This window comes from Cricetulus griseus, chromosome 5 (genome assembly GCF_003668045.3).
Source record: "Cricetulus griseus strain 17A/GY chromosome 5, alternate assembly CriGri-PICRH-1.0, whole genome shotgun sequence".
Lineage (NCBI taxonomy): Eukaryota > Metazoa > Chordata > Mammalia > Rodentia > Cricetidae > Cricetulus > Cricetulus griseus.
The window spans coordinates 11,216,634-11,239,869 of NC_048598.1; the positions used below are offsets into that span (position 1 = coordinate 11,216,634).

Here is a 23,236-nt window from a genome sequence, read left to right on the forward strand (position 1 = left end):
ATCGCTCGGGGTCGCGCCCGCGGCGGAGACAGCCCTCCCTCTCGGGGCCCAGACCGGAGCTGCAGAGGTGCGAGCGAACCGAGTTCAGCGAGGGCCGGCCGGCGGGGCAGGCCCAGGGGAACCCGCCCCTCCGGGACGCGCGCGGCCGCCGCCGCCTCCGAGGCCCGCACGGCCCCCCGGTCACGTGACGCCCGCTTCCGGCCGCTCTAGCCCAGCCGTCTCGGTGCTCCGGGCGCCTTCCTTGTCTCGCTGGCGGACTCCGTCCCGCCTTCCCGTCCTCCCGCAGGAGCCGCGGCGTGCGGACTCTCGAGTCCCCGGCAAGCGTGACAGGAGGTGTGTGCGCCCGTGATCTCCCTCCACAGCGGCTCCCGTGACCCTGGGATGCGAGTCAGGGGAAGGATCGATGGCCTTGACGGCTAGATCGGCCGGCGTCCCCTCTGGCTGCCAGAGGGCTTGCTAGACGCGGGACGGCGGCTCGGCGATCATCGGCTTGGCCTTCCGGGGTGGACGGGATCGGTGTGCGGCCCGACGGCCTGCCCGCGGCCCGGGAGGAGGGTGCGGGGGTCGCGGCGCTGACTCAGTGGTACGCCCGCTCGCCCGGAGGAAGAGGCCCGCGGTAAACAGGAAGTGGGCGCGGGCCTTGTCTGGACAGCGGCCCGGCTCCGGGGAGCTCCCGAGTGGGGAGGGGGTGTGTCCGCAGCAGGCGCGGCCGTCCCGGGAGAGCTGGCAGGTGACGTGGGGGTCTGCGGGCTCTGGATGGGCGGGCGGGTGGGTGGCTGGGTGTGTCGTTCCTCGACCCCACCCTCCCCGAGTTCTTGAGATCTGAGGAGTGCCGGGTCACCGGAGCGTTTGCGGGATGCAGCGGAGTCACTAAAGGAAACAGTAGCGGAGATTTTGTTTTCACAAATGTCCTTGCAGCATGGAAGACTCACCCGGTGCTGCTGCCTCCGCATAGGCTTTGAAGGAGGTTTGCGTCCGCGCCGTTTAGGTGATATGTTCTGAAAGGGCTTGTTAAATGTTTTGAGTCCTAAGTGGACCTGCCCAGCCTCTCACTGAGTATATAACGCATTCTCTGTTCGTTAAATACCTGCTTTACCGGCTTTGCAATGAGTCTAGCCTGAATGATGCATAATGTTGATATTTCAGAACGCTGTACCCCTTCACACCCCCCTCCCCCTTAATAAAGGTTGATTGAAAACCTTACATTATATTTGCCTTATCAGAATTGTTTCTGCATTTCTTCTGGAATCTAATGAGAGGTTTGAGGCTTCGGCTTGGAGCCTTCTTATGTTACTAAATGCGTTTACCTACCCAGGAACTTGAAGGGGCTCATCTGGTCCTGTACCTTCTCGCTTGCAGCTATCCAACCAAAGTTTCAGCTTTGCTTCTCAGAAGTGTAGACTGGAGCTCTGCGTCTCAGGCTTTCCCCCAGACCAGTGAGAACACATCTTAGCAAGACTGACTTACCTCCAGGTGATTTTTGTTTAATGTGTTTTAAAGTTAAATATTACTGCTCTTCCGTATCTATTTTTCTTTTTATTTAAATTCTTTAATTACTATTCAATTTACATATCCATCCCCCATTCCCTCACCCTCCCAGCTCCTCTGTGTTTATCACTGAAGTTATTATGAACAAAGTTCTTGATTTTCTTATATAGATGTAATCTGTGGTATATTATATATGTGTGTGTGTTTTGTATATAATAGATTGTTCTTAAAATGTATATATCGTGTAAAATAGCCAGTTCTTACTGTGCCTTTTCCCTACTTAATATTCCTTCAATTTTCTGTCCCTTCTGCCTGTAGAACACATCTTGAGAAAATGACCCATTGGTTTCATAGGAACCCATTAAAAGCTACAGCTCCTGTGTCTTTTAACTACTATGGCATGATCACTGGTCCTGCTGCTTCAAAGATTTGCAAGTAAGTGTTAGCGAAACTTAAGCAGTGTGGGTTGGGTAGTGATTCAAGGTACTTTATAAGTTCCGTGGTCAATACGAAATGTGTGACACATTCCTAACATTATACTCATGATAAATTCTATTTTATCACCAACAGATGAAGATTAAATCATGGGGTACTTAAGCTTTGGGAGTCATTGAGGCCACATCCTTAGTTGCAGATCAGTAAATGAGTCCTAGAAGGGCTAAGGCAGTAACAGAGTTAAACTATATTTCAACAGAACTATAAGATAGGATATAAATATTATTAATGCGCTGGACAGTAAATTATGTTCCAAGCAGAGAGAGAGAGTCCTTTGATTTCAAATGGCCTTCAAAGTAGTGATATAGGAGAAAGCACTTGAGCTGAGGTTCACATAAATTGTTTAACTGATATCAGGAGTTGGCAAACTATGCCCACTATGTTAGACCCACTCCTTCTTTTGTTTCTGAGTGAGTGTGTGTGTGTGTGTGTGTGTGTGTGTGTGTGTGTGTGTGTGTGTGTGTTCTCCCAAAGCTCAACATGCCCAAAGTTAAATTCATCTTAAAATGGTACAAACTGAGAAAAGCATGCCTTAGAAATATGTAATTTAGATTCAGGCAGATCTGAGCTCAGATTCCTAACATCTACATGAGACATGGGCAAGATGGAATGGTACACCCCGGACCCCAGCACAGGGTGGATGGTGCGCCCCTGGACCCCAGCACAGGGTGGATAGTACACCCCAGACCCCAGCACAGGGTGCAGGGTGTTTGTGGGGACAGGCAAATCCTAGAGCACTCTGGCCAGCAGGGTTAGCCAAAATCACAAGTGCTGGGTTCAGTGAGAGACCCAGACATCTGTAACTAGGAGAGAAGGAGGATTCTGGGAAATGTAGTAGGGAGTCTCCATGAGATCCCGGGAGGAGAGGACATGACTCTGGCGTTCTCGGTAAGATAAGACCTTGTGGAAATATATATATTAGCTATGGGTTAATACAGACAGAGCTAGCTAATAAGAAGCCCTAGATACTGGCCGACAGCATTGTAACTAACAGTCTCTGTGTGTTATTTGGGGGCTCTGAAGCGGCGATGGGACCGCTTATGTTAATGTCCATTTAATGTGATTTCTGGAATTCTCATGGCCTCCTGGATTAGATGTAGGTGCAGATTACAGATGCTGTAGATTTCAGAAAGGAAGTCATTGAAGACATGAGAATAGAGACCTCAAAAGAGACCACCAGAAGGTCAGAGACCAGCATTATTATAGGTGGAGAGAAATGGAGACATAGAAAGGAGCTGTTGACTGGGGAGGTACATCTCGAAATTGTAGTGGTCACTGTGACTGGGGTTAACAGGAATTCCTAGGAAGAGGTGGATACAAGACCCTTCTTGTTGCAGAGAAGAATAGCATGTAGAGGGCAGCTGTATTGTAACCTAATGGCCTCACAGTTTTACATTTTCTGCATGGATATACATTCATACACTACGTTAGATAGATGTTATGTGTGTAGTGCCAAATTTAGAAAGTCAAAACAGTTATTAAAATTATATACAAGTACATTAAATTTCTGTTTTCCCCAAAACCATTGGCTAAAGAATGAAGAATGGGACAGGCTTTGACAAACTCTAGCTAGCTCTCGGGAGGCAGAGGCAGGTGGATTTTTGGGAGTTCAACACCAGCCTGGTCTACACAGGACAGCCTGGTCTAGTTCCAGGACAGCCAAGGCTACACAAATCCTATCAGAAGAAAACAAAATACATTTAAAAAAAAAATGAAGAATGAATTTTAAATACACTCGATTGTTGTTTATGTTAATGGAGACATGGTCTCAGCTGACCTGAGGTGATTCAGCCTTGCCTTGGCTCTGTAGCTAAGGGTCCTTCTTCCACCTCCCAAAACTGCAGTTACAGGTTTGCACTGCCGTGCCTGGATGACAGTTTTGTTTTCAAAACTCACTTTATATTTTTATTGTTCAAATGGGTGCATGCATTGCCCCTTTAACTAGACTGAGTTTATTTTCTTACAACTTTTGAAGCAATTATTACTAGAAACTTCATTTATTTCTAACATTGGCCTTAATTAAATTTATTCTTTCTAATTGATACAAAGGTAAAGAAGGGAGCAGGGGATCTGTGTGTGTTTTAATGCTTTAAGTTGTAGCCTCTGAACTGTTTTTACATAGTCTTTGAAGCACAGCTTAATTAGCTTTACTGTCTGTTGATGTAAGTGATTTGAGATCATCCAGGACTCGACTCCTCGAATTGTTCACTGATTTGAGCTGTAATCCGGAAACGATGAAGAATGCAGCAGACTTGTATTTCTCACTTTTACAAGGTTAGTCATTTTTATAAACTTAAGCATTTCTAAAACCTAGCTATATAGTAGCATACATTTAACTTTTCAGATACAAAGTTTTATCTCCCAGGCTATATTTGGGATGATTGGGTCTCAGACTGTAACACTGTGGTGGTGGTACATAGTCTTTCTAATATAATAGACTAAAAATTGATATATATATTTCATGTTCTATTATTAGATATGTAAAATGTAGGAAGGAAAAAAATACCAGAAAGTTCATTTAGGCACCTGAAAAAGTAATTGTGTGTATGAATGATAGTGATCAACCAGCAGTCAATAGGGCAAGGTTTTCTTTATTCAGATACACCAGCCAAGGGCAGGCCAAAGCGAGGAGGAGGGAGCTGGGACCAGGGCCAGCAGAAGAAGGGGGAGCAGAAGAGAGCACCCACGTGTCCTCGGACCCCTTAACCTTCTTACGGCACCTTAGACTTCCCCTCACCCCACCCTCACGGGCATGTTCCAGCACACCTGTCTGGGTTACCTGGGGTAGAGCTAGAGTGTCTCCCTGCATATGAATAAAACCTCAATTGTTTTTGGTGGGGCAGGGAGTTCAAGACAACATTTCCCTGTATAGCCCTGGCTGTCCTGGAACTTGCTTTTCAGACCACGCTGACCTTGAACTCACAGAGATCCTCCTGTCTGTCTTCCTGGTGCTAGGATTAAAGGTGCCACCAGGCCCAGAAATTAAAATGCGTTGCATCTTTTTATAGGTTTCATAAATTCACTGGGCGATTCTACCCAAGAAAGCAAATTACGGTATGTTCAGAGTTTCAAGTGGACTGACACATTGCAAGGCCATGTTCCAAGGTGAGTGAGTGCTGATGAGGCCCTAAGTCCAAGTTTGCTTTTAACTGTTTGCCTAATGTAGTTGAAGAAGAAAAACAGTACGCATTTTCACTTGTTAGGAAACTAATTAAAACATTGATTTAAGCTAGTGTGTGCTGTTAACTTTAAAATAATGTGTTTCTACCAGACAAATCCGTTTTTGTGGCAATATAAATGTTAAGTTTAAACACCTTGAACCGTCTAATAACATCCAATTTGCGGTCCAAAATGGGCTTAATTTTTTTCTCCTCATTTCTAGTCATGTTTCGACTCTAAAAGTCCCTTCACAACTTTCTCAGTACTCAACTATTAATAATAGATCACTGTGGCATTAGCTTTTATTTTTTAATAATACAAGTAGATTGTTACAGTGGTCATAGATGTTTGTTTAATAACAGATAGAAAAGGAGCCAGCAAAATGGCTCAGTGTTTAAAGATACTTGCTGCCAAGCCTGACAACCTTTGTTTAATTCCCGTAACTTGCCTTTTGACTTACACACGCCTCATGGAACATGTGTATCCACACACACAAGTAAGTAAATAGATAAATAACTATAAAAAGGTACAGTAAAAATAGACAGGAAGAGATTGGAGACCACAAATCCCAGAGTGGTGCTACAATAGGAAGAATGGATGTTGGGTCTATACATGCCAAGATGCAATACAGGTTTTCTGTGAATTGAGCATCTACTTTAACTGAATGCTGATGACGTAATGATAATAGGATACTGAGAGGAACAAAGGAGAAACTGTAGGCATGATGAATGATGGAATGCCAGGCCTCTATACAATTAAGACATTCACTATGTGACTCTTCTTCCTTCCTTCCTTGGACATATTATTTGGATTAGTAGTCCTGAATACCAAAGTTTTCCAAGACTTTTTCTGTTTTCCTTTGTGTAATCACTGTTTTTCATCCAGAATTAAAGATTTGTTGTTGTGAAGTTTTTGTTTGTTTGTTTGTTTGTTAATTTTTTTGGTTTTTGTTTTGTTTTGTTTTTCAGACAGTGTTTCTCTGTGGCCTTGGCGGTTGTCCTTGAACTAGCTCTTGTAGACTAGGCTGGTCTCAAACTCATAGAGATCCACCTGCCTCTGCCTCCTGAGTGCTGGGGCTAAAGGCGTGTGCCATCACTGCCTGGCTGTGAAGAGTTTTTAAAATTTATTCATTTGTATTTTATGTACATTGGTGTTTTTTGCCTGCATGTATGTCTGTGTCAGGGTGTCGGATTAAAGAACAACATACAGGAATCGGTTCTCTTCAACCATTTGGGGCCAAGGGATTAAACTCAGACCGTCAAACTTAACTGCAAGAGCCTTTATCTGCTAAGCCAAGTAAGCTTTGTATAGCAATGTCTTCATAATTTACAGAACTTAATGATTTCATTTTTAATTCCAGTGCCCAGCAGGATGCTGTTTTTGAATTGATCTCCATGGGATTTAACGTAGCATTATGGTATACCAAATATGCTTCAAGATTGGCTGGAAAAGAAAAGTAAGTTAGAAATCAAAGGTTGTGTGCGTTCATATGAGTGTGAGTGTGTGTGTGTGTGTGTGTGTGTGTGTGTGTGTGTGTGTGTGTGTGTTTAAATATATTGAATTTAAGTCTAGGCTATTTCCTAAAAGGTTCCACTTGAAGTAAGTGCAAGAGTCATTGTTTCATACTTAAGTACTGCAGTTATGCAGTTTAACCTTTGTTTTGCACATTTTTATTTATTGCTCTTGGGGTGGGAGAGGGGCACACAGAGCAGGGTGTATGAGGAGGTCAGAGGTCAGCTTTTTGGGATAGGTTCTCTCCTTCCACCTTTACATGGGTTCCAGAGTATGCCAGGTTGCCATCTTGTACAGTAAGCCATCTCACAACCTCTGTGTTCTGGTTTTAAAAGGGAAAAGGTTTTCATAATCTTGTTCCATGGTGGTAGATCTAAGTAAGGCTCCAGACCAAGAAGTCATTAAAAATGTGAATATTTGGCTACATGTAAAGTACTGTAAGCAGAGGTTTCAAACAGTGACAAAATTGATCAACAATTTTTAAATGTAGAATCTAAAAATCAACAGATGCCATCAAGTCAGTTGAAAATAGAGGATATGAATAGGTAATTCATAGAAAAAGAGATACAAAAGGCTTATAAGTATGTAAAATGTTTAGAAGACTAAAGAATTGCCTAAGGCCAGTGAGGTAACTCAGCGGGTAAAGGTGCTTACCATCCAGTGATGCAAGCCCAAGTTGAACCCCAGAGCCCACAAAACAATGGGAGGAGAGAATGGAGCCCACAGACTTGTCCTGCGGCCTCTGCTCATGCACCTATGCACACAGAGAACATAACAATTTATAAAGAATTATAAAATTAAATGAGACAACTTTTGTAGTAACTAACATGGACAGTGTTAGGAAACTGGTACGTCAGTTATAGTTCATCCATACATAATCATATGCAGCCACCTAAGCATGAATCGTGTTTGCTGATATAAAATGGTTCAGATGAGCAGAGTAGTGTGTGGAGCTACCATGATGTATTAAGTTCATAGTTTTTTTGTTTGGTTGGTTTTTGTTTTGTTTGTTTTGTTTTTCGAGACAGGGTTTCTCTGTGTAGCTTTGGAGCCTATCCTGGCACTCGCTCTGGAGACCAGGCTGGCCTGGAACTCACAGAGATCCGCCTGCCTCTGCCTCCTGAGTGCTGGGATTAAAGGACTGTGCCACCAATGCCCAGCTAAATTCATAATATTTTGTATTTGTTAATGATAGAACAGTCTGGAAAGAAATAAGACTGTTTAGCATTAACTTCTAGGCAAGGTCTCTATTCATCTGTAGTGTCTTGGGATATGTTTCGTGTGCATTTTTAATTTTTTTAGTGTCAAATTAGATTTTTTTCTTTTTAAGGAAGAAAACTCTTGTGGAATATTAGTTGAAGGTGTGTTAGATTTGTTTATGCTGTGGAACATTTGTTTAATGATGCAAAGATGTGTTGCATTCTTTCATGTTGCATTATTTTAACTTTATGAAGCTATGTTACTTTGTCTAAAACACCCAATTGGTGTAATAAAGAGGTGGATGGCCAATGGTTAGGGAGGAGAAAGCATGGACGGGGCTGGCAGGCCGAGAGAGTAAATAGGTGGAGAAACCTGGGAAGAAAAGATTGAGGAGCGAGAAAAGGAGGAGAGGAAGGCTCCAGAGGCAGCCAGCTACACAACAAGCCATGAAATAAGAAGTAAAGACAGGTATATAGAAAGGAAAAAGCACAGAGGCAAAAGGTAGATAGGATAATTTAAGAAAAGCTGGCTAAAAACAAGCTAAGGGCAGGCATTCATAAGTAAGACTAAGACCCCTATGATTATTTGGGAGCTGGAGCTGGGTGGCAGGCCCCCAAAGAATAAAGAATAAACAGTGTTAAAAGTAAATATATACATATTTATATTTATACATATATATATGTGTATATATGTATATATATGTATATATATAAAATCTCCAGCAACAACTAATAATAAGAAACACAAATAACTAGTTTGGTTTTCTGATGTTTTAAAATCATGTATCTGTGTGTGGGTATGCGTACATGCATGTGGAGGCCAGAGTCACCAGTCCCAAACAGTTGTGAGCCGCCTGACATGGGTGCTGGCAGCTGAACTGGGTCCTCTGCTAAGAGCAAGTGCTCTTAGCCACTGAGCCATCTCCCCAGCCTTGGTGTTCTGATAATGTGTTAGCTGTTAGGACCAGAAATGCGGCTCATCTTCTGACTAGCATAACCACTGTCTTAAAGCATAACGGAAGATGAAGCAAAAGAAGTCCATCGAAGCCTAAAAATTGCAGCTGGGATTTTTAAACATTTAAAGGTAAAGTGTGTGGGGGGGGGGGGACAGGGTAGGGGGGGCCAGGGAGTGTCGCATTAATTCTTGGACCCTATGTAGGAGTTAGTAACTCTGTTGTGTCAAAGAGGTAATACGGTCCCTCCAGTGCCTGTAGGGAGTTGGTTCAAGAACAGACGGCCCCTTTCACACCTCCGTACCAAAGTCTAGATTCCCAAGTGCCTTTTCAAAAGTGTGCACATCCTGTGTACTGTAAATCATCTCGATTGGCTACTAGCACAGTGAGAGTGCTCTGTGAGTGCTCGTCCTGCTGGATTGTCTAGGGAATGGTGACAAGGGAAATGTGCACACTCGGCACAGATGCTGCCCTGGTGGCTGAGATAAATGAATGTCTGTGCTGTTGTGCATTGCCCTCTGCTGTTGCCAGGAGCAGTCGAACTTCCTCAGGTTGCATTCTGGGTCTCACTGGCCAGCCAATCACTGCAATCTAATTATATCAGATAGGCTGAAGATAGGATGGGAACTCTGAGGAAAAACCATGTGTCTTCCTCTGAAACTTCCCTTCTACTGATTAAAGCTACTGATTACTCTTGGAGGCAGCTTTAATGTGTTTCTTTAGCCTGAATTAGATGTAGAATTTGTAGCATTTTCTTTTCATCACTACTTCTTACTGTGAATAGGCAATTCACAGTACAAAAGAGAATTGCAGCTAATTACTCTCTAAGATAAAAATGTTTTGCATTATATTGCATATGTAAGAATCTCTCCATAACCTAAATGTTGCTGTTGGGTTTCTTATAAAAGTTTATTTCGAGTACTCACCTCGCCTGTGAGCTTTCAGCCATCAGCCGCTGCTTAGTCTGTCCTCTTAGCTCCCAGTGAGTCTCATAAGTCGAATCTTCACCTCTGACAGCAGTGCTAAGGTGAGATTTGACACGTTTGTTTTCTGTCCTTTCTCTAGGAAAGTCATATACCCAAACTTCTTACACCAGCAGAAAAGGGCCAGGACTTAGAGGCTCGGCTCATAGACGCTTACGTCATCCAGTGCCAGGCTGAGGCGCAAGAAGGTATCTAAATACTTGAAGGTGTTTTGTTTTTAAGATGTTTATGTTGGCTTTGGATTCTTTTAGAAAATTAGCCATACTAAGTTTCAGATTGTAAGAGGTGATTATGAGGTTCATTTTATCCTTAACGTTTCCTTTGCTGTCCAGGGAGCTCCTGCCAGCTAATGTTCCATTAAGGAGGATTTTGATTTCACATCTTTTTGACAGAATTAATGTTAATCTCTGGATTTTCTTTTTTTAAATTAAATTTTGGGTGTGTGTGTTAGTGTATGTGGTGGGATTATGTGTGTGGATGATGCCTTTGGAGGTCAGGAAGGGTGCCGAATCCCCTGAAGCTGGAGTTACAGGTGGTTGTGACCCTCCCAAAATGCATGTTGGGCACTGAACTTGGTTGATCTTAACTGTGAGCACCGCTGCAGCCACAAACATTAACCCTTTACTCATCTTTCCTCCTGTGTTGTGCTTATTATTTTCCTTCTACTGATTAACTTACCTTGAAGTCTTCATGTATCCCTTGCAGGAATCAGTAAAGTAACCCCTATAAGCTTTTTTATCTGTATGTCAGAATGGAGTGCTTTCAGGGTACTTGTTCATGTCATGCTATTTTATAGTAATTCTCTGTGCTTGGCTAATAGGTGGCTAGTGATTTAAAGATACTGTGTCAGAAACACAAAGTCAGTGTTTTCTTTTGTGTTCCTATTTTCTATAAATTTTTACACTAAATTGTATTTAAAAGGTACTATCAGGCTATCTTAAGCTATTCTGGCTGAACTTGCTATAGATGAAGATGAACTTAGAGAGTGTGTTTCTTGTGTGTGGGTTACAGTAACAATTGCCCGCGCAATTGAGCTGCAGCACGCCCCGGGACTCATCGCTGCTCTTGCCTATGAAACAGCCAGCTTCTACCAGAGAGCAGGTAAGCCATCGTGTTGTCGCTTCCAGACTGCCTAGATTCTCAAGTTCATTTGATTTTTCTGAAAAGGGAAGAAAGAAAGCGGGATTCTCCTTTCTCCATTACCACACCAGAATAAAATCTTTGGGGTTTTGCCTTGTTTAAAATAAGAGGCCAGGTGTGGTGGCCCAGGTACTCCAGAGACTGTCACGAGAGGATTGTATTAAGGCCTGTCTAGGCTACAGAGTGAGATCAAGGCAGTTTGTCTCAAAAACAGGGAGACAGCTCTGTGGGTAAAGTGTTTGCCATATGAGCCTAAGTTTGATCTGTAGGCTGTAAGAAAGTCAAGCGTGATGACGTGTCCCTGTGATAGTGCTGAGGAGGAGTCAACGGGGTTCCTGCAGCTTGCTGACCAGTCACACTCAGAAGTAAGAGACCTTGTCTCAGCAGGTAGGGTGAATAGCACACACACACACACACCACACACACACCATACACGGTCCTCTCACACAAATACGCTCATATACATGATAATTAATAGGCTATAAATTAATGTATGATGAACTTGTAGTGAGACATGGTGTAAGACGCATCCAGTGTGGGTGGGCTAGAGAACGCTTGCAAGAGGAAGTGGCTTCTTAGTCTCGTTCAAAACAAACTGAGTCTGATTTGATTGGATTGTAATTTTGAAAGAAAATACCCATCTCACATATGGGTTTGCTGTGTGAAGGCTCGGTGTTTAGGAAGAAATTGTTACAGGCTCCGGAGCAAATGAAGAAAGGTTTGACAGTGATAACGAAGCTGAAAATAAGGAAGACAAAAATCGATTGAGGAAGTGTTTGGATTATGTGAGCATGTGTGGACATGTGAGTGTGTGTGTGTGTGTGTGTGTGTGTGTGTGTGTGTGTGTGCGCGTATGGACGTGTGAGTGAGTGTGTGTGGTGTGTGTGTGTGTGTGCGCGCGCGCGTATGGACGTGTGAGTGAGTGTGTGTGTGTGTGTGTGTGTGTGTGTGTGTGCGCGCGCGCGCGTATGGACGTGTGTGTGTGTGGTGTGTGTGTGTGTGTGTGTGTGTGTGTGTGTGTGTGTGTGGTGTGTGCGCGCGCGCGTATGGACGTGTGAGTGAGTGTGTGTGTGGACATTGTATGTGTGTGTGGACAAGTGAGTGTGTGTTGTGTGTGTGTGTGCGCGCGTATGGACGTGTGAGTGAGTGTGTGTGTGGACATTGTATGTGTGTGTGGACATGTGAGTGTGTGTGTGTGTGTGTGTGTGTGTGTGTGTGTGTGTGGATATGTGAGTGAGTTGTGTGTGAGTGAGTGAGTGTGTGTGTGGACATTGTATGTGTGTGTGGACATGTGAGTGTGTGTGTGTGTGTGTGTGTGTGTGTGTGGATATGTGAGTGAGTTGTGTGTGAGTGAGTGAGTGTGTGTTTTTTATGAACGGCTCAGTAATGATTGACTGGATAATAATAGGAGTTGTTTCTGGTAGCACATAGACCTGTCTATATAGGTATATTACATATAATTTTAAAGCTATGATTCAAATACTTGCTTTGAAATCCGTAGTCCTGTCTCTTTTTGTCATCAACTTAAAGCTACATTAACCATCAAATTGAAGAGGTACTTATGTTGTTCAAATATGTAACTATAAGAAATAAATCATGTTAAGTATATAAGGTTCTTTTTCCTCTTAATGTATGAAAGCTCAAATTTAGGCTAGATGGCATTCTGCTTTTAGTACCAGAACACAGGAACTAAGAAATGTTCCAGTGAAACTGGGTGAAATGATATTTTGCTTTTTAAAATGTAACTTTAGATCATACTTTATCCAGTTTGGAGCCTGCGTACTCTGCTAAATGGAGGAAGTACCTTCACTTGAAGATGTGCTTTTACACGGCCTATGTAAGTCCCAGTAACCCTACAGGTGCAAATTCTCTCTCCCGCCCTTGATTGCCAGCTCTCTCATCTTGCCACTAATCATTGGCAACAAGCCAGGGACAGGCAGCAGTCAGGAAATGTCCCCTGACTGAGCATGTAGAGAAGTGTAGACCTGGAGTTGCTGTGTGATCCCAAATTGTACTCTCATTCTCTCCGTTGTTTTAGCCTGTCCATTGAGACGGTATCAACAATTTCTAATCTCAGTGGTTTGGGAAGATGGCTCAGTAGGTTGTGAGCAAGTGTGATGCAAGGGTAAAGTCCTAGTGCAGATCCCCAGAGGCCATGTTAAGCTGGATGCAGCAGTGCGCATCCTTAATGCCAGCACCCCACAGTGAGAGAGAAGGCAGAAATGCCTGCAGCCAGCCTTGCATACCTCTCAGCAAACAACAGGACTGAGTGGAGGCGGGCGGGGACAGTGTGGAGGCAGGTGGGGACTAAGTTGGCCTCTGACCCTCTGCCTCACTCACTCCTCCAGCACACAGTGATTTCGTTGTCCGTTGTTTTATTTTAATCTTAAAGTGCACCCTGCAGTGCAGTGACCTAGGTGAAAAACCAGTGCGCACCATTTTACAAGGCTATTATCAGCTGATTAAACAACCAACCTTGATTCTCCTCATGTGAGAGGCAGTGAAAACCTTTTTCAGAGTGAAGTAAATATTTCTATCCTTACATGTCACAATGTTTTCCAGCACATTCCTGCTCAGCACCAAGTGTCTGTATCAACAGAATTTTTTTTAAGATTTTATTTATTTATTATGTATACAACATTCTGCTTCCATGTACATCTGCGCATAAGAAGAGGGCACCAGATCTCATAACGGATGGTTGTGTGAGCCACCATGTGGCTGCTGGGAATTGAACTCAGGACCTCTGGAAGAGCAGCCGGTGCTCTTAACCTCTGAGCCATCTCTCCAGCCCCCTGTATCAACAGATTTTAATGAGTGGACTTGAGGCTGACAAAGTTTTCTTAACCCTGTGGCCCTTCCTGGGTGTGGTGAAACGTGCCTGTAACCCTAACCCTAACATTTGAAGCTGAGGCTGTAAAGAAGACCTTGCTGGGGAGGTGGGGGTGGGGGAGGGGAGGATGGAAACGGACACAGGAGACAAACTCGACTTGTTCATATCAAAGCATACATACGTACATATGCATAACAAAGAATTTAATCCTTTATTTTCCTCTGCCCTCATTTTTAAAACAAGTTTCAGCTAGCAGGTTTTACTCTTGGAACATGGTTACAAGCCTACTTTGCCTCAGGACTGGACCTAATTGTGCCTTTCATTTGAACAGAAATAGGGGGAAGCTTACCCCTATCTCTGGATTGCATGGGTAGTCCAAACAGTAACTGACAATGTTTATCTGGCGTGTAAGTGCCAGGACAGAATATATGAAAATGTGTTTTTTTTGCTAGGCATATTGTTACCATGGCCAGACTCTGTTGGCTAGTGATAAGTGTGGAGAAGCGATCAGGTCTCTCCAAGAAGCAGAAAAATGTAAGTTTTGCTTTCGGGACTTTAAACCTCCTTTAGAAAAAAAAAAAAAAAAAGAACTTTCATCCTAAAGGAATGAGTAGATTCTGGCAGAGTTAATGAAAGGAAATAGGAAAGGTAATAAGCAAGATAGTTGGAGAAAAGAAAACAAAATTCTTATCCTTGAGCCCATAGAAAATGTCGCCTCCCAGCAGTGCTGCCATGTGTTTCTTTTACAGCAGGTGAAAACAGCAGAGGGCACTGTCTCTGACTTAAAGCTTTCGAGCACCCACAGGCAGGCTGTAGCCATTCTCAGACTGTTGTCCTCTCTGCAGTGTACACAGAGGCAGAAGCCCTGTGCAAAGAGTATGGGGAAACCAAAGGACCAGGACCGACAGCCAAGCCGTCAGGACACTTGTTCTTTCGGAAGCTTGGAAGCCTTGTGAAGAACACCCTGGACAAATGTCAGAGAGAGAATGGGTTTATGTGAGTGCTGCTCACTCCTTGATTCTGATACCACATGTCTCGTAATTGTTAAGATAGTCACATTTTAGTGACAGCCTTTATTGCCAGTCTAAAAGGAGTTGTCTTAAGTCGTATTTGAATTTAGTATTAATTTTCTCTTTAAATTACTGATAAAGTTGTTAAGGCCTTTTATTCTGCATATGATGATGTCATAAAAATAGGTTTAAAATCTAAATGTGAATTGTTAACATAGTTTATTTCACTCCTATAAAGACTTCTTTTTCTATTAACTTTGTTTCCATATGCTACTTAGATGTGTGGGGTATAGTGTGTGCATGATGTATGGGGTGTATGTGTGTGTATGGTGTGTTTGTGTGTGTGTTTATAATCAGCTTCTTTGCAAATTTGTCTCACACTGGTCTGAGCTAACTATAAAGTAGGAAATTTTAATTTTTGCATAATTCTGCCTGGTCTTTTTGGGCAGTAAGACTAAGACTGTTAGTGTGCAGACTGTAGTTTAGTGCTTTTGTAGGCTGGGAGAATCATTCTTGTCCCTGCCTGCCTCTTCATATTCTTCCTGTGATACTCTGCTTTGGTCACACTGGACTTTTCACTTGCCTGCTTCAGTTTTTGTCACTTCCCTTGAAAATAGACTGAGTCCCCAAATCCAGGCCCACTGCCCCTCTGTATTCTTTCTGTCCTTGGAAGCTGCTATTTATTGTGCTGCTAACTGCTAGGGCTTCCTGACTTTGTCATCTGTCCTCCTGGGACTGTGCTCCCAGGGCAGAGAACTGTCATACTATCTAGTCTTGAACATATTACGTGCTCACATAGTTGCTGAATAAATGAATAAACCCACCATTTTAATTGCTTTTTGCAGTTACTTTCAAAAAATCCCAACAGAAGCCCCACAACTGGAACTCAAAGCAAATTATGGGCTGGTAGAGCCTGTGCCTTTTGAATTTCCTCCTATGAGTGCTCACTGGACACCGGAAGCGTTGGCTGCATTTGATCTCACCAAGAGACCCAAGGATGACAGTGTATGAGAACGGGGCTTTTCCTTCCTGTCACAGACCTTTAAGAAGAATGTAGAGCTAGTTTTGCGATGTCTGTCTACTTCAGCAGGACTGTGTATTTGTCTGCATGCTCAGTTAGGTTATTGCAGTGCTTCATCTAGTCAGTTGTAGACCGCTCTCAGAAGTAGCCCCTGTACCTTCAGGAACTTCTGGCTTTCTGTGTAATTTACTGACTGACATTGTTTTCGTTTTCGAAGTATTATTTCGTTTACACAGCTTGTCAGTGCTTTCTTTAAGGAGAGTGTGGGGGAAGGTCATCTGTATTGATGTTGCTATAGCAATTCCCCTCTGACACTAGGTATTTGAAGATTCAATTTAACTTCAGCACTCCGTTAGTCATCCAGAAGTAAAACAGGATGCTTTTGCATTTGTTTATACTTAAGTACTTCATGGTGCTGGAAATCAAATGGTAACTCACATGGAAAGTTATGTTTAATTACCAAAAGACTAGGGATCTGTGACCAGAAAGTGGGGATTGTTTTACAACCATAATCCTCCCGTGACATTGCATATTTTTACAGTTTCCTCCCCATACAAGTACTCCTTTACATACTCATTTTTTTCTTCTTATTGAGCCTCTAAAACAGTACCTTTAAGGACAGCCTATATTGTCGTAAATTATCTCCACACACTAGGGTTCCACTGCCAAGTTTTTCCTTCCTTAAAAGATGTAGAGGAGGAAAACCTGCTGGCTCTGGGTTTCCATCCCTGGGGTGTTGCCTATGGGCAGCATTTTAAAATGCAGCTTCTGGAATGGTTTAGGTAACCTCAGTGCCATTCTTTACAATGCAATCCTTGAAGGTCTGAAGCAGAGGAGATCTGTGTGCGTTTTCTCAGTCTCCATGTGCATATTTATCTTGTTTTCTTTCTCCTTAGGTCAAACCCAAACCAGAAGAAGAAGTGAAACCTGTAAAGGAACCAGATATCAAACCTCAGAAGGACACTGGATGCTCTGTCTCTTAAGATGTCACACGTGCTTAGAAATCTCGCTGCCAGTCCCTAAGATAAGCTGCAGGACTTCAGTTCACATTTTCTGATTTCTCTGAAGCCCATAGGATAATTATTAACTTTGGAGGGACTTGGCCTTTTGTTTATTTATTCTTGATTTTTAACATAGAGGTGTTTCATACTTTTGTTTCTGGGCTCTGCTTTTTTAATCAGGACAACATTTGGAAGGGTTGTTTTATATTTAATGAGTATGTGGGGGTTGGGCCTTGTTTGAACTCTAGACAGTTTCATGTTAATGTTTTTGTACCTTCACACACACACACACACACAATGTTTATTTTCCTTCTTGTTCAATACCAGAAGAATGTTTTAAGAAGTGGGTTCACCTCCTCATGACTTGTTAGATATGAGACTAACTCAGCCTTCTGGTAGGAAAAGAAAATCGTGGTTAAAAGTCAAAAAACCTTCAGACCAAACTCTTTCCTTACACTCACAGTCAATAATTCCCTAGAAAATCCGTGTTTAGAAGAATGTGGAACTTAGTTGAAAATGGGCAGTGACAGGTCTGCAGTCTGCTGCCTGGCATATGCTTCCCTGACCTGCACAGTCCGGTGCTCCCATAGTCACCCCCAGTATCCAGACAGTGATTTTTTTTTTTTTTACAAGTACCTTTTCTAATGAATTTTTTTACTTAAGGGACAAAGTTTTGTACTAGCATTTGGTGTTTTCTTGTAGACAGAGGTAAAAAGAATGGAAAGTGTGTTTTGGAGAAGTGAAGCATGCATGTTGTAAAGAAAGCCTTGGTAAACTTAACATAGACAGGTTGTCCTGGGTCACACTGATGATGCCTTTGTTAAAAGCATTTAAGAAAATGCCCTTGGTTACCTGATTTTGGTGTATACATTGTGTTTTTAACATGGTTTTCTTCAATATATAGCCTATCAGAATTGGCTGTAGGCCAAGGTGGTAGCAGCAAAAGGTTAGGATGTAGACATAAACTATGATCTTCAAAGTGGGTTGGTTATATCCACAAACTAGGAAATAGCAATCTGTGACACTTTGACAAGTCACATATCTGTAGTATGTCCCTGCTTGGCTACTCTGCTTCGGTGTTAACTTCTTTTCTAAGTGGCAGGTGGCTCACTTGATAGAAACAATAGTGTACATGAGAGCTAACCGTGTACCAGCCAGTGTGCAGGCACTTAGACAAACCACTGCACCCACATAGCAACCCTTGGAGAAACACATCAATCACATAAAGTATTGAAACGAGAGAAGAAGAATGAACAGATGATACCGTCAATCAAGATTGTATTCAATAAATTATATACTGTAGTTTACACTCCTTTGAAAAGCTACATAGAATCAGGGTTTTGTTGTTGTTTTTATAGAAATGCTAGCTACAGCTTACAGTATCTATTTAATATTTGAGGCTGCAGCTTTCAGAATACTTGCAGAAACTACTGAATGGGCATTAAATTTTATTTTGCTGCCTGTAGAAAGAAATACTAAATTTCACCCTTACCACAGTCACTTGGCCTAAATGCCAGTTACTGACAAAACTTTACCCAATACTTGCCCCTGCCTGTTTGCTCTGCCTGGGGGACTTATTTTAGGCACTATTACTCACTAATCTAGGGAGTGAGATTTTTGTGGACTGACTAAACTGCCACTCGTGAAATGGAAACACATAATGTGTCCGGTGCTTCTGTCCAGTGCAGTAAGTACAGGTTTGAAATCTGCAACTGGAAGCATTCACATGGTCAGATGAGAAGTCTGATGACTGAAGAGGCGACACCAGCTGCCTAACACACCCCGTTATATCAGGTTTTGAAGTGACATTGGGTATTTGGGGAGATACCGAATATGAAACACTGGCATGAAGGCTGTAGAGAGACAGAACTGTACATTAGTGTTGCATGTAATTCAGACTGGGCAAGGACAGTTCACATGCTACTTCTGCTCAGTGTTTATATAATGATTTCTCTTTTTATTTATGAAAATAAAAGCAATTTTACTTACATTTTCACTGTTTTTTTTGTGTGTGGGGGGGGTGTTTCACATACTTAGCTAATAGATTTAGTACAGTACAAATCTTACAGTAATAATTTTAAATGACATTTGCATCGGTTCTGTGCTTCCTGAGTTAATTTCCTTGACATACTTTGTAGACAAGTGTTTCTGTTCCATCTGGCCCGGTAGCCGTCTAGCCCCAAATAAAACACAGAGACTTATAATAATTATAAATTGTTTGGCCAATGGCTCAGGCTTCTTACTGGCTATCTCTCTCTTAAGTATTAACCCATAACTATTAATCTATGTATTTCTACATGGCCTTATCTTACCAGAGAACGCCCAGCATGTCCTATCTTCCCAATAGCTACATGGTGTCTCTCAGGGCAGGATTACATGCAACTGGGGGCAGGGAGTCCACGGGTACAGGATGGCGTCTCAGCCGTGAGGCCCAATGATCCTCCTCACCCCCTTGCACGAGAGATATTCAATACAACGATCATGTAAGGGTCACATGCAGGTGATCGCACTTGCTGTGGTTTCAAGACATCAACACCTTGGTCATCCTCCAACAACGAGTTCCACAACCATAGCATAAGAGGTCAGACAGCAACCTCAGAAGCCACTGGGCCTTGACTTGGGTGACCCACTGGAGAGGTTTAAATAGGAGTGACAGGATCAGTTGAACAATTTGGCTGCATTTTTTTTTTTAAGTCTAGGCTGTATAGGACACCTAAGATGACCTTTACAATAATACAGACTAGGGCGGGACAGTTGATGGCAGAAGGTCTTGGGGTTCTGGAAATATGCAAGATAATTTCTTATAACATATTTAATATGAGATTTGATTAAAGAGAAATCAAGAATGGCTAATGCTTTTAGCTTGATAGAATTGTAAAGGTGGGGTTTAAATGAATCCACCAGACAGGGCAAGATGCCACTACAGAACTGGCATTTATTGAGATAGGCAGACTACCAAGATTGATGTGTGTGTGTGTGTGTGTGAGAGAGAGAGAGAGAGTGAGACAGACACACAGACAGTGGTGTGTGTGAGAGAGGAGAGAGAGACAGACTGGTGTGTGTGAGACAGAGACAGATTGTGGAGTGTGTGTGTGTGTGTGCTTAGTGATCCAGTCTAATCAGGATTTAGAAGTCTGTCTTTTTAACATTCAAGAAAAGCTGGCAAGGAGGCAGATCTGTGAAATACACCCAGAGTAAAACCCTGATGTAAAATATATACACCCCAGAGTCATCTGTGTGCTAACAGTATTTAAGCCACAGAGCCAAAGATCATTAAGAGGCAGTCTAATATTGAAAGCTTGGACACAGGACATGGTCTGCTGATCCACACTGTGTACCTGAGAGTCAGGTTTTAAGAAACAAGTAAAGGTCTTCTGAAGAATCGAACAGGTCAAAAACTTGACACATGGAGCTTTTGACCTAGGAATTGGTGTAAAGAGAGAAATGCTACCAAGATGTTCAAAAATAAAACCAAACATTCCAAATTGCTCAGTATTGAGCCGTATGACACACTGTGACCAACAAGGTGAATTCTGTATGGCATATTTTCAAGTGCCCATTAGGTGGCAGAAAAGCCCTCTCTAAACCAGCTGTGAGCTACAGTCTTCCTCCACCTAGTCTTGCTAGGAGTCCTCTGAATCAAAGACGTACATGTCTAGTGAATGCAGAGTGCTGTTGTTACAGAGAACAGAGACTAGTATTTTCTTCAGAGCCAACAGCCTGTAATTCACAGAGGCGAACAAGCTATCCAGAGTAGGCTGTAGGTGTGGTTGGCTTTGTTTGGAAAGAGATGTTTGGGTGGTCTAAGGAGCATGAGTTGACTACAACCAGTCCGTTAAGCCTTATTTAAACCTTTCATATTCAAGATTTTTAGTTTTTGATAAGACTGAAGTAGACAAGGCTCAGAAGTAAAAGGCAAGGAACCTTCCTAGAAAATAATGCACAGAACATTCTAGAACTGGCCTGAAGCTTAAGCTTTCTGTAGTTCACCACCTCACTGAGTCCCACAAATGTTTGAATTTGAAAGTTAGTTCTTTTCCCACTCTTCGTATGACACGCTGATCTTCAAATTTGCCTGCAAGTTGGCGTCACCTGGGCAGCTTCACAGACTTCGGGGGCCGGTGGGCCCCAGGACTGTAATATAAGTAAGTGGCCTGCAGTGCTTCTCTTTGGCACTTTTATCAAGACCCAGGTGACTCTAAAGTCAAGTTTGGGAGCTGCAGGTTTGGTTAATGCTGACCAAAGCAAAGCTTCCCACAGCTCAAACAAGTCCCTCCTTTTAGGGCAAACACAAGAACATTTCCACGTCAGCACACACAGGGACTCGGCGTGGCCTCAGTTGGGCGTGATTAATTTACCTTCTGTGGAACAGCTTCTAGCTGAGAACACCAAAGGTGTCTAATTACGGCCAGGAAAGGAGAACATAGGGTGAGTTGGAATTTTTATTTTCCTTGGATTGCCATAGGATGTGTTTTGTTTCACGTGGCATGTATATTTACTTATTCAACACTATCATGATTCATATATTATTATTGGTCTTAACAAATTTAAATGGTGACTTATTTATTTAGTGCTCACTGTCCTTAGAAACCAAATAGTACCTTCACTTCCTGTCACTTTCCTGGAGCTCCTGTGGAGCTCACTGGCACTAAGTCAGGGACAACAGGTGGACCCTCCAGGTCTCCTCAGTGATCCCCAAAGGTGCTGTATCCTGTCATTGTGCCTCAGAAGAATTTAGCACATCTGTCTCCCAGACATCCTAGAACTCTGATCTTACCAGTTGCATAAACTGAGCATTGCACCAATTATACTTGGTTACTTGTGTTACCAAAAACAATTAAATAACAGGTGGCTTCATACATGAGTGCAGATGTGTGCACACACCTGTACCCAGTCATTCTGTGCTGCTCATAAAATAGTTCTGAAATGTGAGTTTTCAGTCTTTTAAAAAGGATGCTAACAATGATTAACGTGTATTTCTACCACTGATGTGTTCCTAATACTTCCCTTTCCTTCATAATTTTGATCTCCCTTCCTTGTCTCCATTTGTTTTGTCTGTCATTTTTTTTTTTGAGAGAGAGAGAGAGAGAGGGTCTCACTGTGTAGTCCTGGCTGACCTGGAACTCTCACTTTGTAGACCAGTCTGGCCTTGAACGCACAGAAATAGCCTGCCTCTGCCTCCCCGGTGCTGGGATAAAAGGTGTGAGCCGCCATGCTTAGCCTTTTTGCTTTCTTTTAGGGTAATTGTTTTCTTTTACTTCTGTTAGTTATGAAATTATGCATTCTAATTTCTTTTTTTCTAGTTATCTTTAAATTGCTCACATGCATGCCAAATAATCTATCCTATCTTGTATATCCCTAAACAATGCTTAGAAGCTGTTAGCTCCTAGTTTTAATGGTCTAATAACTTAGCACTGTTTTATCTTCATATTGTCCCCACTGAAATTGTGTTAAGAATCAATATTTACTGAGATTTCTGTTTTCATTCATTTCTGTTTCTTGCATATCACTCATACAATCTTTCAATGAAGACATCAAGAATTGCTAACCATTTTTTCACTTCATTCTCTCAGTTGTTGTTTTGCCAGTAACTGAATTCCTTTCGACAGGAATTCACTGTCTAATAGACCACTGTTTACTTGAAGTTGGCCAGTACTGTAATTGCTACACCTTTATGAGTAATCTTCTCTTTTTCTGTCAAATTAGTTATTTTCTGTTGGGTTGTAGGTGTATTTCAGCAGTAGTGCTTAGCTAGCATACATGAGGCTCTTTCCAGGATTGCTTATGAGGAAACATTTTTTTTTCTGTAATTTTCATTATCTATATCTGATTTCATGCCTGTTCATCCCTTCCGGTATTCTCTGTTTCCCAGTTTGAAGCCTGTTTCTTTCTTCCATCGTGAACAGTTGATAAGCCATTTCCTCCTCACTCTTCCTGTTCAGTGCTTTCAAAAAGACATCTCTTGTGCTTTCTTGTCTATGTTTCATAGCTCACAACTTTGGATTTGTGTTAAGCACGTGTGTATTTATTCCATACTCTGAGAGCTTCCTTGGATTTCTTCACTGCCTTAGATTTATACCCAAGCTTTCCTGTGTTGGTTGTGTACCTCATTTCTAGAGTTTCTGTCGAGTCCCTTTTCAACTTGACCTGTTCTGTGGCTGCTACATTTTCCTGTGTCTTTCTGAACACAGCAGACACAGGAAGACCCACTTGAAAGTTTCTCTCTGTACTACTCAAGATTCTCTAGTGTAACAGAATTTACAGAATGAATCTATATAGAGAGAGGGGGATTTATTAGAATGACTTACAGCTTGCAGTCTAGCTAATCTAACAATGGCTGGCTGTGAATGGAAGGTCCAAAAATCCAATAGTTGTTTAGTCTACCAGGCTGGATGTCTCAGCTGGTCTTCAGGATATGCCAGAATCCTGAAGAAGTAAGCTCTAA

At 42.4% G+C, this 23,236-nt stretch overlaps 1 protein-coding gene across 3 annotated transcripts; it reads left to right on the forward strand.

The window, feature by feature from the left end:
- Window positions 1-36: 36 nt before the first annotated feature.
- Window positions 37-18,781, forward strand: Brox (BRO1 domain and CAAX motif containing). 3 transcript variants are annotated; one of them, XM_035445605.1, is made up of 14 exons: window positions 37-333; window positions 1,316-1,473; window positions 1,807-1,923; window positions 4,151-4,257; window positions 4,992-5,088; window positions 6,503-6,598; window positions 8,865-8,937; window positions 9,872-9,977; window positions 10,801-10,890; window positions 12,681-12,766; window positions 14,212-14,293; window positions 14,605-14,755; window positions 15,615-15,774; window positions 16,687-18,781. In XM_035445605.1, exons 3-14 carry the CDS (start codon window positions 1,823-1,825, stop codon window positions 16,771-16,773), a joined length of 1,236 nt encoding a protein of 411 aa, XP_035301496.1. In that variant the 5' UTR covers window positions 37-333; window positions 1,316-1,473; window positions 1,807-1,822; the 3' UTR covers window positions 16,774-18,781. The 3 variants fall into 3 exon arrangements, with proteins under 3 accessions (XP_035301496.1, XP_027274574.1, XP_027274575.1); XM_027418773.1 differs by having other exon boundaries at window positions 1,360-1,473; XM_027418774.2 differs by lacking the exon at window positions 37-333 and adding an exon at window positions 597-730 and having other exon boundaries at window positions 1,360-1,473.
- The last annotated feature ends 4,455 nt before the right edge of the window (window positions 18,782-23,236 follow it).

Bases quoted from the DNA above. Each gene is read 5' to 3' on its own strand.
- Brox (XM_035445605.1), top strand. From the start codon at position 1,823: ATGACCCATTGGTTTCATAGGAACCCATTAAAAGCTACAGCTCCTGTG. The intron at 9,978-10,800 runs GTATCTAAATAC...TGTGGGTTACAG, and splicing joins CCAGGCTGAGGCGCAAGAAG to TAACAATTGCCCGCGCAATT. The intron at 14,756-15,614 runs GTGAGTGCTGCT...TGCTTTTTGCAG, and splicing joins CAGAGAGAGAATGGGTTTAT to TTACTTTCAAAAAATCCCAA.